The following is a 14642-nucleotide window of genomic DNA, read 5'->3' as shown; positions in this document are numbered from 1 at the left end:
TAGGTTACAATAATTATATTGTTGGGTAGTTATCTAGAAAGCAACTGTGTTTTAAGAAACTTGAGTGCTGGTGCTCTTTAAGCAGGAAAACTATTTTATTAAAATTAATTAATTCATTGGATGCAAATATGCTATATTTTAATTTCTTAAATTTTCTGTTAAGCTTAGAGTGACTCCTACTGGCATGTACTGATGACTTGCAAAAGAAGGTCCCAGATGCTTATATTCTTTTTATTAGTACAATAAATGTTCTTATCTTGTGAATCTAAAGATGACTACACAATGCTAGCACATGCTTGAATACTTCTCTTCCATGAGGGTTCTAGAACATCATTAAATTCAAGGGATTTATTTTTGGATCAATATTTATAGTTTTTGGAATCAAACTATAGATTTTAACAAAAGCAGAAGCATTAGATAAATTGAAGTTAATGATACAATGAACATTTTTAATAAGTAGAGCTACTATTGTTAATTCTCCACTTCGTTATTTGCAATCTGTATGTGATCAGCTCTTGCCATGTTACTTGTGTGAATTCATAAGAAAAGGCATCCTGCATAGCAAAATTATCCCTTCTACATCTCTTATGTTTGATTTAATATAGAAAAGAATATATGTAGTGACTTCAGTGTTTAAAGCACTTGAAATTATAGCTTTGGAGTCCTTGCATATAACATATACCTCAATTTGTTGTCCAGACTGAACAGTCTGAGAAATGAAATCCACAGGATTATTTGGAGGAAATTCAAAACTTGGTTTGCCTGAAGCTTTTTATGCACTTTTAATGGTTGCTAAAACAATTATTCCTTAGTTAAAGTTAACCTAAAATATAATAGCTGTATTGATAACTGAAAGCTAAAGCTCCTTTACAAATTTCAAATATACTTAATCCTCTAATCTGTTTGGTTTTATCTAGTAGTCTGAAATGGTATCACCATTTAAAAATGTTTGTAATATGTAAAAAATTCAGGAAAATTATAATAAAATAGAAATTGGGACAAAAAGAAAAAGATAGAACCCACTTTTTTTTTGTCTTGTGATACATTTTATATAAGAAAGCAAGATTTAGGCCAGAGAGAGGACAGATACATACTTTAATGGTTGCAAAAATATTATATTTCAGGTTTAAAGTAATGAAGGCGACATCTATAATTAGCATTTTTAATAAGCCATATGTTTGGAAGTGCATAGCATCATAGGATAATAAACTGTTAATTTTGATGAATTGTATAGTTGCCTTTGTCAAGTTATATTTTAAAGGATTGATTTAAGTTACTCCAAATAACTCCAAAAAGTCAGCTTTTCACAACGAGAATGTCATTCATTCATTTATTCTCTCTTCAAAGAATCTCTCTTCTTGACAAGTATAGATTAAACCAAAACCTAACCATTAACACAGAACAGTCACCATATTGAAACTACATCTTAAATAGAAATACAAATGAAGGCACAAAACCAATTTTAAAGGGGGGGGGACTAAAAAGACCTGGAAAATTGGAATTATTTTCATCTGATAAAATAAGGCTTGAATATGTTGTCTAGGAATAGCATTCTGTACTCAGAATGTCACTATCGATTACTATCTGCTTTACCTTGGATGGCAGAAATATAAATATGATCTTAATGTATAGAAAAGTAAATCTCTCTCTGCTAATATAGCTATAGATGATCCTTCAAATATTCTAAATTGCAAACAACTTTGAAAAGAAGCACCAGTATATTGAATTATAGGCAAGAAATTAACTGGAAGCCATTTCAACTGCTTAATCTTAAACACTGACAAGAAGTGGTATCCCAGCATGTTAGTCACAGCAGGCCAATATCTATATTTCAAATTGCAATTTCTTAAAAGATAACTTCATGTATAAAATTTTCCAGCTGTAGTCTAGAGATTACAGGATGGATAATTAGAACTAGGCAATCTGTCCAAAAAATGTTGCCTCTGGTGAATTAATCTCAGCTGATAGCCAGTATGACATGAAGGCCATGTATAGTGTCACTCACAGATAGCTCTGCAGTGCACAGTAATTATTATTCTTTGCTTTTCTGAAGTACATTGCATTCCAGGCGATGCGGGCCAAGCTGCATAGATTTAGAACATTCAATAGCTAACACGATTCTCCTCAAATCCATCCTCTAGCATTGGTGATTATCACAATGACCATGATTAATGCTAAATCAAAAACAGGCTTGAAACTGATTCTCTGGAATGACTGAATTTTATTTGCAGCTATATCTGGCAAAGCACCTTGCCCAGGAAAAGAGTATTTCCTGTAAGCCCACAGCTAGTACAATTATCCATGTCAAGGCAAGGTTAACTTTTAAAGACCTGTCATAATTCCTCCTAACAGTTACGACACCCTTCTCTTATGGAGGCATTTATCATTTCCGAGATAAACCTGAAGGAATTGGCGTGCTGTTATCTGTTGAGTTTATCCACTCAGGTTTCAATAATACTAGGCCCTATGACTATGATTAAACATAAGAATGAGAAATATTTTTGAATAGTGCTTTGTAAATCCAAATGAAAACAGGTATACATTCCGATTTCCTTTGTTTTTCCAAATGCTTCCATTTAGATTTCTATATATGTCTTCATCCTTTTTTATAGAACATGCACTCCTGCATCTAATGATTCTAGTTCTTTCTCTGACAGTCTCACTATGTCACATCTCAAAATACATATAATGGTCTATAAGACTGTCTAAAAATCAGTTAAAAAGAAGCTGATATATATATAGTCTATAACTAAAGCAAGTATCTAAAGCATCTATATCAGTGGTAGTCAACCTGGTCCCTACCACCCACTAGTGGACATTTCAGCTTTCATGGTGGGCGGTAGGGGTTTTGTCCGATAGTGAAGCACTTTCCTTTTTTTTAAATTTAATTGACTTTTTAAAAACTTTTCATAGCATTATTTAAAAACATTTGCATTAGGTTTTCATAATATTTCCTGTGACAATTTAAATTTCTGAAAACATACTATTTGTATCACCCGCGCATAAGTTTAGTTCACGTTACGTAAGTGAAACTAAATGGCGCTATAGTGCGACCGCAAATGAAAGAGCCTTGTCCTAGAATAGCTTGCGCATCTCCCCCCCACCTCACCCAGCTGTAACAGACAAGCAGAGCTGGTAGCCGGTGCCCCCACAAACCCAATCCACGATGCACGAGAGGCATGCACAGATGACGATACACAGCGCATTACTGTGGAACTGGTGGGTGGTTAGAAAATTTTACTACTAACAGAGATACAAAAGTGGGCAGTAGGTATAAAAAGGTTGACTACCCCTGATCTATATTATATTCACAACAATCTGTAGTTAAAGTCAATGTAGCATGAATCATTGATAACGATTAGAAACTCACATATAAGTCACAATGTGGTTTTGGCTTCATGTTGTATAAACTAGACAATTCTGGTTTAAGAAATAAATCAGTTAAATTGTTAAATGATCATTCCAATGTTAATAGTTTGTCAATAACACAGATCTAAAACATTAGAACAACTAGGAATCAGGGTTAAAGAGAATAGAATATAGAATAGAATAGAGCTGTAAGGGACCTTGGAAGTCTTCTAATCCAGTCCCCTGCTCAAGCAGGAGAAAGATTTTACAGTTTGTGGAAAGAATTTTATATGTCAAATTTATGTTATTTATCAATCTCTATGCAATTAAAACTACATTTACTTGTCTTAAATTGGAACTGTAACTTATTGTTCATAACATACAGAGATATCTGCAGTTAGGACATTTGTATTCATAAAATTTGCATGAAAAATTGAGAATGTCTCAGTGCACAAGTGCCCACTTGTGACATTTAACACAGCAAGCCTATTATTTCCATAACATGTGAGAAAAGCCATCTCATAATCCAGAAAATAAAAGGGAAAAAGGAAATTATAGATCTTACTCTCAACCTTTCATTTAAAATGTCTGCAGATTGCATGCATACAACAGTGTTATACAATAGTAATAAATACATACCCTGAAACCTTTAGCCAAAGTTAATTTGTAAATGAAAAGGATGCTTTTTATGAAAAGAAAGTGCTATTTTATCAAATTTTTAAAATTACCTATCTATGTTACAGGGGGACTCTGAGCGGTAAAAAGTAAAAAAAAAAGTTATAGGTTTTTTTCAAGCCAGGGACTGTATATATTTTTCTACTGCTGAAAAATAGGAGGAGCCAAAATATAGATCAAAACAATCATACCCAAGTGTTGTTTACAAAAATATTCAAGAACAAGTATCCACATTCTAAATGCAAAATATTCAAGTACAAATCATTCCCACAGAACTGCGGTATGTCATCTTCAATATTTCCTGTAGAGAATAATTGCATGATGCCATTCTATACAATTGTCATTTTAAAGTAATAGGGTATTTATGGAGTAGGTGATTTTACCCAGCAGTTACAGAAGGTACAGACTATTCAAGGAGCAAACATGTTTCTTGGAAAAAGCCCTCAAAATACAAACTGTTGTGAGTCATCTAGAGTTGTGTTTTAAAATAAGCTGCCATACAAATCTTTTAAATAAAGTGGGAGTTATCTGAGCATTTTCTAAGAAAGAATTCATATATACAATATGAAAGTCATCAATTATTCTCCTTACAATAGTGTAGTAAATATTTTATATTAAGCAAAACTAAAGAACTTATTTGAGAGCAAACTCTGGCCTGCAAACCATTCCTAATATATAGTAGGTTATTTAAGCAAACTGGGATAGTAGTTCCCCTCTAGATGTTGCAAAGTGAACTTAGGATATTAGAGAGGAATGTAGAGAGGAATTATAGAATAAGTTATAGGATGAGATTAAAATACTAAGTCAGTGCTATGGCTTTCCAGTAATAATGTATGACCATGAGAGTTATCCCATAAGGAAGGCTGAGCAACAAAGAATTGATAATTTTGAATTGTGGTGTTAGAGAAGATTCTTCTTGGACTGCAAGGAGATCGAATCAGTCAGTCCTAAAGGAAATCAATCCTGATTGTTCTTTGAGCTGAAGTTCAGAAACTTTGGCCACCAAATGAGAAGATGACTCATTGGAAAAGACCCTGATGTTGGGAAAGAGGCAAAAGGAGAAGGAGGGCAGCGGAGGATCAGATGGTTAGATACTGCCATCAATGCAACAAACATGAATTTGGGCAAACTCTGAGACACAGTGGAGGACAGTGGAGAAATGGTTGGTAGAATCACAAATAGACACAAATTAGCAACTGAACAATAAAATTAAGTAGATAAAATACACTTGCGTTCTGTTCTAATACAATACTGTCCTGCATAACTAATGTACCTTATTGAAAACAATTTAAAAATATGTGTGATTGTCAGCCTCACTGACATGAAATCCGTTCCATAGAATGGCTAAAGCTTTTGCAGAGATTGGCTATACTAGATTCAGGCAAATCCAAATGTGCTGTACCTGCTTTTCTTTTTTTATAGTTTAGTTTAGAGAAATATCTCTTTGAGTTGCTTTCAAATGTTATCTGGATATTCTGAACTTTTAAAAACGCTTCAGCCTCTTTTTCCCTTACTGTCTACAATGTTTGCTTAGACCAGGGGAGGGGGAAAAGGGTTTATCCCCTCATACTATTTGTATAATCTCAAAAACATAAAAAGCTTTTGAGAAATTAATACAATAGTTCCAGGAATATCAGACTTCGATACACATATTCTTTGTCCGTTTAAAATTGATATCTCATAAATTTCCAAAGATGCATTTTTTCAGTAGTGGTCCTTCATTCCACAATTATGTCCTTGCTGACAGATACAAAACAATTCAAATGCTGCTGGAAATGCTGCCTTGAAGCATTACTTATTCATACTGAATGCTAGAAGCTAAGCTGTGCAAACCAACGAAGACACAAAATGTTGAGAAGAAAGCAGTTAAAGATATTCATCCCTCTGGAATGAACTGCCCCCAGGACTTCGTCAGCTTCCGGACCTTCGGACCTTCCGCCGCGAGCTTAAAACATACCTATTTAACTGCGCAGGACTGAGTTAGTTTTTAGTTTGTGGGTTTTAACTTGGGTTTTAATTTTTTATATTTTTAATTATTAGGCTTTTGAATAAGTTTTTTAATTGTTTTTAGAATTGTATTTATTGCTTTTAAATGCCTGTAAACCGCCCTGAGTCCTTTGGGAGATAGGGCGGTATATAAATATAAACAATAAATAAATAAATAAATAAATATAATGTAGAACTAAAATGTTCATAAGTGTTAATTTACAGATATGGCACAAACATGTTTAAGACTTTGATTTCTGATTTATCTGAATTGAAAACTACTGAATTGAAAATTGCTACTATGTGGTGATAATTAGTCATCTATCTAGTGAAACTGAATCACTTATATGCAACTCTTCCAGTTGGCTACACCAGAAACAAACACCAGTGTTTTCCTAACTCAGGGCCTCTGGTGGTTCAGCAGACTAAGTCTGTCTGTTATTAACACAGCTGCTTGCAATTACTGCAAGTTCAAGTCCCACCAGGCCCAAGGTTGACTCAGCCTTCCATCCTTTATAAGGTAGGTAAAATGAGGACCCAGATTGTTGGGGGCAATAAAAGTTGACTTTGCATATAATATACAAATGGATGAAGACTATTGCTTAACACAGTGTAAGCCGCCCTGAAGTCTTCGGAGAAGGGCGGGATATAAATTCAAATTAAAAAAAAAACCTAGGATCAATTACTGTTTCGCTTCTTTGTCTTTTAGAATGAAATTGAATTGAATTGAATACTTTATTTTGCCAAGTGTGATTAGACACATAAGGAATTTTTTTTTAAATTATCAAATAAGTTATCGCAAGCAATCTATCACATTTCTAAATAAACTGTCTTAAGGAATTGCATCATCAACCACAATGAAAAATGAATTTCTTCACAGGATTTATATATATTCATTTCCCATAATTAAACATCTTGTATTTCAAATAGAAAAGGACTATTTAATTAACATGCTATTTTAATCTTGAAAAATTATAAAGAAAACATCTGTAATAAAATTTACCACAAAAAAATCAAACATATAGACAACTGTCAAATTCCTAAAACTTATATTTCACTTTTTAATCCAGTTTTGTGTTTTAATACAAAATTGATAAAAGGAGATCTTCATCCCAAAATTTATCAAAAACTTTTATGTTTTTTGTAAAACCAAGGCAGTTACACTAGTTCCAGTTCTTTCTCCAAAACAGAAGGTTGGTGTTGACAGTTCCTCCAAAAGCAGAAACCCTATTAAATTTAAGGAACATATTTCTGTTAAAAGGAAGCCTTATTAATCCTTTAAATTCTTATGTTAATTCAAACAGAATGCATACAATCCAAACTAATTCTGCAAAATTTAGAAGAGTGGTAATTTTATAGTGTTGACCAATATAAATTGCACATAAATAAAAGGTTATCAATATTATTAAGTGCAGTTTCAGTTAATAAATTATTAACTGAAATTATTTTTCTTAGAGCCAGAAACCAGTTATTAGAAAATCTAAATTAGAATTCCTACAACATCTAAAAGTTTAGTCTTGGTTTTAATAATAACATTTTTGCATGTTCTGTCTTTATCAAGGGACAAAGAGAAATTGATATACTGAGAAAATGAAATGAAGAGAGGCCAAAGCATGGGCCACTATAGGCTAGTGCAATATTTTAATAGGAATATGCGTAACATCTTATTTTCAAATTTGAAATTTCTATATTCAAATAGAAATGTGTAGGATAGATTATTATTAAACTATCCATTGGATATGTTAAAAAACAAATGTTTTTGTTAGTCTTTCAACTAGCCTCACTCTGTCTCATATATGAAAGGTTAATGACCAAGACTTCAACATTTTGATTTAAAACAGAACCAGGCATACTTTCTACCCTATTGCAAATAATAAATGTTTTCCCTGCCAGAGCCAAGCTACTGTTCACTTAAAAAGCAGCTTTTATTTTTTGTATTATGGAAGCAATGAAACAGAAAGCAAATCTTTTAAGATTGCGGACATCCTTTCTTCGATGCATTACTGCAGTATAATAATTAAAAATGTAACACACAGGCAACCAATAGCACACCTGAGTTAAAGGCAAATATATATGCTTCATTTTTCAATATCCTATTTATTTTGAAGGAAAAATGTCTGTTGCCACATATTTCAATTGAAATTGAGTAACTTGGAAACCAATTAAGCTGTTTACAGCTTACACTGAACTTCAGATCATCAACCTTTCAGAATAAGGATTTAATGGGCCTTAATCTTACGAATTCTAATGAAGATGAGCATAAGAATGCTTACTAATGCTTTAATATAGATTGGATCCAATAATAGTATCTGAGGAACTGGCTCATCTTAATGGGATGAACCTGCCCCATACGCACTGGCAGAAGAAGCATGCTGCAGTCCTCATCTCTAAGGAATTTCAACTAACGAGGTATAGAAGAGTTTTTCTAAAGAACCTTTGCTGCCCCCAGGCAAATGAGATCCACTCCAAATCCACCCTTCTGAAAGGGTTGAAGAGCTGGGTCTACCATCTTGGAAGAGGTTAATGGATTAGATCGATCCTACCTCTCCCCCAATGCACACTTTGCTCCCTTCCTCCCATCTTGGTTAAGTGAATTTTAACTGAATTTTAAATGTGTAGTTTTTAATTTATTATTTTAAGATTCTAAATCATTTTAATTTCGGCTGTAAGCCACCTGGAGTCACTTCAGCAAGATGGGCAGCATAATAATTTAATAAATACTATCCAAAATTCAACGAATGCAGTGTTCAAATAAGAGTTATAGTATTTTCCTAGGAAGACATACAAAGCAAAGTATTTTCCTAGGAAGACATACATTTTAGGTAGGCATATACGATCTGAAACTTAGCATGCACACCTTCAAATTGTTTGCACAGTTCTTCTTTAGTCCAGTTACAAGATGTAATGAGGAAAAAGCCATTTGATCTCAATAGCCTCTGCAGGGATTTAACATACTGTTTCCTTTTCTCAGCTGCACCATCTGGGCTCAGACTAATAGCATCAAAAGTCCCTTTATCGATGCAGATCTGAAAACTTGATAATTCATTTGAGGGATTTAAAATGTCATCAATCTGTAGAAGGTACATACAACTGTTAAACTTGAGAGCATGTTAATGCAATTGTTACTTTTTATAACTAAGCAGAACTGCATTGCCTCCAGGCCCAGAATAATAGTTTAACACTAGTCATCTCTTTATGTATGTTTGATTTTTACTCCTTTCAACCCAATATATATGAATCTTGACTGTGCACAGAGAACTGTCTTATCAGCACTTGAAAACTGAACAGAATGGGACAAAATGGTGTTTGGTGTCATCTGGTACTGTAGCCTTAAAATATATTCTTCAGGAACTCACATTTCTTTAAAACTGGAGTGTCAAATTCACAGTGTCACATTTTCATCACGTGACGTATCATGACTTTCCCCCCCTTTGCTAAAGCAGAGGTGGACCTGGCCAGCGCGTGATGCATCTGGCCCGCAGGCCATGACTTTGACACCCCTGCTTTAAAACAACTGTCAATCCAGTAGGAATTATTAACAGCACCCCTATCTTGATAACATGAAAATCTTTCTTGCTCTTAATCACACAGAATTGCATTTTGTTTGTACAGTAAGGCTCCTTGTTGCAATGGTTTTTAATTACTTTGACTTATGACCACAATTGAGCCCAAACTTTGTGTTGTTTAAGTGAGACATTTGTTAAGTGCATTTTATAACATTTCTTGCCACAGTTGTTAAGTGAATTGCTGCAGTTGATAAATTAATAACCTGGCTGTTAAGTGAATCTGACTTCTCCATTGACTTTACTTGTCAGAAGGTCGCAAAAGGTGATCACATGACTCCAAGATGCTGCAACAGTCATAAGTATGAATCAGTTGCCAAACATCTGAATTTTGATCCCGTGATCATGGGGATGCTACAAAGGTTGTAACTGTGAAAAACGGTCATAAGTCACTTTTTTCAGTGCCGCTGTAACTTTGAACTGTCACTAGGTGAACTGTTGTAAGTTGAGGACTACCTGTAATCCTTTGATAAATATGACTGAAGACCTCCCTATAGTCAGTAGGAAGGAAGACATTTTAACTAGGTTCATATTAAGTGTTTGCACTGGAGTGCAATAGAGGAAATCTATGAATATCAAGAGAATTTTTAATACAGTTCAATCAGGCCAGTCTTCAATCATTTGTTGTTTACACTACATATCCCCAAATCCCCCCTCTTCCTGATCTTTTTAATCTTCTTCATTTGTTCATCACAAAACTTACCAGCAGTTTAATATAAGGCAGCCCTTCTTTTTGCATTATATTTTTTGAAAGTTGTATTGCAGAAGGAGAGTAATCAACTCCTGTAAGATTGGTGTAACCAGATTTACTCTAAAGAGGAGAGAAATTCATTAGGTACTACACATTTTTTCCTTTGTTTCCTAGTTGGCTTTCATGACATATTCAACACGGTTAACCTATGGAGAACTAAAATATAATTAGGCAAGCAGTACCAATTTATAGGGGAAAAAAACTACAGTACTTACTTTGCAAAAAAAAAACCCACAACAACCTGCAAGGGCTTATTTACTGACTAAACATTTTTCTAATTTCAGTTTCTAATAATCAATACAAAGATTCCAATTGGCTACAGTATATTGCACTAAACACAGATGCTAATGTCATGCAGAAGCTACACTACTACAGTGAAAGTAGCACGAGTGAATCAAATTTTCATATTTCTGATACTTTTCTTTTTTGGACAGGCCTAACAAATAAGTACTTGGATACTAAATATAAAAATAAATCACATTGGATTTTAACAGACATAAAAATGTTCTTTTATCCTATTTATTCATGAACTCATTTATGGTTACTCTATGATTAAAAGGCATTGGACTATTTGGCAAGGGGACAATATATATTCATCCTTTTAAAATTTAAGGTAGGATAGATATTTGTCTCCAATATAAACATATCTTAGCAAAAACAATACACTGCAAATTCTGTAACTATTAAGCTGAGAAAATAAAACCAGTTGCCATGCAGTGGGTAATGCATGTCAAGAAATGAAGCAATATTAAGACTTCATGGGTACAGCTGTCATTCAGTAGCAGCTTTTCAGTAATTTTCCCAAATTCCTTACTCTACATTAGATTTTGATTCTTCCAATTGTAACTAAATATTTAAACCAACATTCTTATACAACTGAACTTTGATGAAACTGAATGTTTCCCTGCTTAATATGAAGTTTTTTTTAAAAAAACCACCATACCATGAACATAGATCATTGCAGTATAATCAGCATATTCTACATTTAATTTAATCTGACCATTTCATTAAAGTTTCTTACTTGCTCAATTTCTGCTGTCAGCATTTTGCATCATAAAACACTAATATTACAAATACCAACCAATTCAACCAGCAAAATGCCATTTCCTGTTCCAATGTCAAGGACAGAAGTATCCAGAGGTATCTTTTGCTTTTCTAGCCATCTGATTATACGAGTCATGCTTTGTTCACCAAACCTAATTAGAAAGAGAGGTTCAGATAAACTACTCAATTAGGCTATGCTAAAGGAAGACAAACACATTTTGTCAATCACGTGCAATATAACTACATCATGTACATGTATTAGATGATATCAGTCTCTAGAGATCACATTACAGGTTTGTTTAGATAAACCTGTTTGTTGGATTAAGTTTGCAGAAGATGAGAAGTTGTCAGTTTTACACATACACAGACATGTATATACATACAAGGCTGCAATGCATCTTTGCCTGTACTTATTCAATTTTTGAAAAAGATCAAGGATATGAATGCTTGACCTTTACCAAGTATACTGTAGCCAGTAATTCATTTTTCCCACATAAAAACAAATGATGATTATTTTAATTTGCAACAGGTTTAGCTAAGAAAAGAGTTAAACAACAAAACTCAAGAGTATCACATTACCAATACTCTGAGCAAAACAACTGCACTTTTAAAAAGAAAGTAAATTACACATGTTTGGAAGCATGTTACATGGTTATAGATACTTGCCAAATGTCCCCAGTATCACCATTTTCTTTAAAATTATGCAGTTCTTGTTCATATGCTGCATCCCAGCTACACAGGAAAACAAGAAAACAAGAAAAAGGATGATAGTAAATGCTTGGCATTTCCCCCTCATCTGTGAAACAATTTAAGAAAAGGTATCCCTGTTTCCAGAAGAAACACAAACTCATCAATTATCTTTTATATTTTTAGTACCAAACGGGAAGAGGTTACAGAGCTGGGAACAAGCCTCATCAAACACAGACTCTTTATAAATAAAATATAAATAAAAATGCAGTACACAGTATTTTACAACTGTATTGTTATTTTGTTAAAAAATAGCTTATTTTCTAAAACTCATAACTGGGTATCAAGCAAGCAATCTGTGAATTATTATTCCAACTTCAGCGAAAACATCCAGCTTTTCTCCAGCCACTACCCACTTGGAAGCTATCTGCACACAATGCTCATTTGTTGTGGGGAAAATAGGAGGCAGGAATATTAAATCGGTTCACTGCTTTGAGCTATGTATTAAAACAGTGGAATAAAAATCCAATATAATTACAATAGTTAAGTTAATATGATGACAATTATTGAACCCAAATTCCTGGGTTTACAAACACACCAAATCAACTGACCACAATGAACGATTATATAGTTTGTGGTTCTGACAACAGAGCTACAATCTGAAAATGGAAATAACTAATTATATTTTGACCAGGCAGAAAAGTCTATGTGGATACTAGATTACAAAACCTATCAATTTATCAAGACTTATTTTTAATTTTTTGTGAACATTTTGTAACACAAGAAAGAAGAGTAGGAGGTTAGCACCCAAAAACATCATTTCCCGTGTCATGGTCCCCATTTGTAAGTATTATTTTTAACTTATCTAATCGTTCCAGATGAAATAAAAATGTGATTCATCTCTTTAAAACAATAAAAATTTTAAACAAACCAGCACCTTCCTTAAAATCAGTTCCTTTTTTTAAAACATCTGTGCAGAAACACTGCTTTTTAAAATGCAATGATATACAGTAAGGAATTTTTTTAAGTCCAAAAATAAATATTTAACTAAATGTTTGTCTCTCTAGCATGGTTCACCATTCCAATTAGTTTGAATTGTTGATTTACTCTTGCTGGTGTGAATGACTAATGTTAGATGATATTAGATGATATGTTGCCCTTTATTGCCTATGTATGTTGGTGAGTTTATTTTGATTGCTTTTATTTAGCATCTTACACCTATCACCGAGTGTTGTGTCTTATGATTTGGGATGATTGTATTATGATTATGATTTATCATTTGTTGCTTGTATGTACACATTTGCACCAGAGACAAATTTCTTGTGCGTCCGATTACACTTGGACTCAGAATAGAGCTGGAAGGGACCTTGGAGGTCATCTAGTCTAGCCCCCTGCTCAGGCAGGAGATCCTGTACCATTTCAGACAAATGACTGTCCAGTCTCTTCTTAAAAACCTCCAGTGATGAAGCACTCACAACCTCTGAAGACAAACTGTTCCACTGGTTAGAGCCGCAGTGGCATAGTGGAATGCAGTACTGCAGGCTACTTCTGCTGACTGCCAGCTGACTGCAATTTGGCAGTTCAAATCTCACCAGGCTCAAGGTTGACTCAGCAGTCCAAGATCGAAAAATAAGGACCCAGATTGTTGGGGGCCATATGCTGACTCTGTAAAACCCTTAGAGAGGGCTGTAAAGCACTGTGAAGTGGTATATAAGTCTAAGTGCTATTGCTATTGCTACAATCCTCACTGTTAGGAAGTTTCTCCTCAATTCCAGGTTGTTTCCATCCATTGTTTTGTGGTCCTGCCCTCTGGTGCTTTGGAAAATAAATTGACTCTTTGTGGCAGCCTCTCAAATACTGGAATATAGCTATCATGTCCCCCCTAGTCCTTCTTTTCTCTGGACTAGCCAAACCCAAATCCTGCAACTCTTCTTCATGTGTTTTATTCTATCAATAAAGAATTTTCTTTTCTATTCCTATTCCTATTCTATTCTTAAAAGCAACAGCTAGAAGAAGCAGAGTTAGATTTGGTGATCGGGGAGGGCGTGACTAATACAGATGTTTCTGTTGCTTCCAACCGAGCCTCCCTCTGCGACTACTCACTGTTCTTTGGTCCCCAGCGCCGATGGCTCAAACTCTTCCTCTCCGCAGCTGCTCATAGTCGGAAAAGATGCAGGGCACGTCCAAGGTTAGCTTTCTTTTATGCCGCAGAAGGACTCTCTTTTGCCGCTTCTTTCAACCTCTTCCGGTGAGTGAAGGCCGGGCAAATCAATAGCCTGGCTGTCTCCGCAGTTACAGTTGCAGTCATTAAAAAAGATGAGTTATGCCATTCCGAAGAAAAGGAGCCGTGCTTAAAATGCTTTGGACCAAAAACAAAACAAAGAGGCGATTTTCTACAGGGAACCTAAAAGAATTACCTACCCAAGTTGTGACAATTGGGAAAGAGCCGATATCCAAATATTCTCTACGCAAGGGATAGTAATAATAACAATAACAGCAACGCTGCTTTAGTTACTGGCTCTAACTATACTCCAATTTCAGGCCGTCTCGGTTGCCCTCGGACTTGCGTTTGCCAGCTGCAAACTACA

General features: G+C 34.4%; 1 protein-coding gene across 2 annotated transcripts; it reads right to left on the bottom strand.

The window, feature by feature from the left end:
• Nucleotides 1-612: 612 nt before the first annotated feature.
• EEF1AKMT2 (EEF1A lysine methyltransferase 2) lies at nt 613-14631 on the bottom strand. 2 transcript variants are annotated; one of them, XM_058187592.1, is made up of 6 exons: nt 14158-14631; nt 12034-12099; nt 11405-11519; nt 10276-10383; nt 8867-9080; nt 613-7236 (listed from the first exon to the last, which is right to left on the bottom strand). In XM_058187592.1, exons 1-6 carry the CDS (start codon nt 14211-14213, stop codon nt 7142-7144), a joined length of 654 nt encoding a protein of 217 aa, XP_058043575.1. In that variant the 5' UTR covers nt 14214-14631; the 3' UTR covers nt 613-7141. The 2 variants fall into 2 exon arrangements, with proteins under 2 accessions (XP_058043575.1, XP_058043576.1); XM_058187593.1 differs by having other exon boundaries at nt 14476-14630.
• Between the last annotated feature and the right edge of the window lie 11 nt (nt 14632-14642).

The sequence above is a fragment of the Ahaetulla prasina genome, chromosome 6 (genome assembly GCF_028640845.1).
Source record: "Ahaetulla prasina isolate Xishuangbanna chromosome 6, ASM2864084v1, whole genome shotgun sequence".
NCBI lineage: Eukaryota > Metazoa > Chordata > Lepidosauria > Squamata > Colubridae > Ahaetulla > Ahaetulla prasina.
The sequence above is the reverse complement of the archived record's forward strand: the minus strand, read 5'-3'. Positions and strand labels throughout refer to the sequence as shown.

Bases quoted from the DNA above. Each gene is read 5' to 3' on its own strand.
- EEF1AKMT2 (XM_058187592.1), bottom strand. From the start codon at position 14,213: ATGAGCAGCTGCGGAGAGGAAGAGTTTGAGCCATCGGCGCTGGGGACC. The intron at 11,520-12,033 runs GCAAGTATCTAT...CTTTCTAATTAG, and splicing joins GGTGATACTGGGGACATTTG to GTTTGGTGAACAAAGCATGA. The intron at 10,384-11,404 runs GTTGGTATTTGT...TCTCCTCTTTAG, and splicing joins GCATTTTGCTGGTTGAATTG to AGTAAATCTGGTTACACCAA.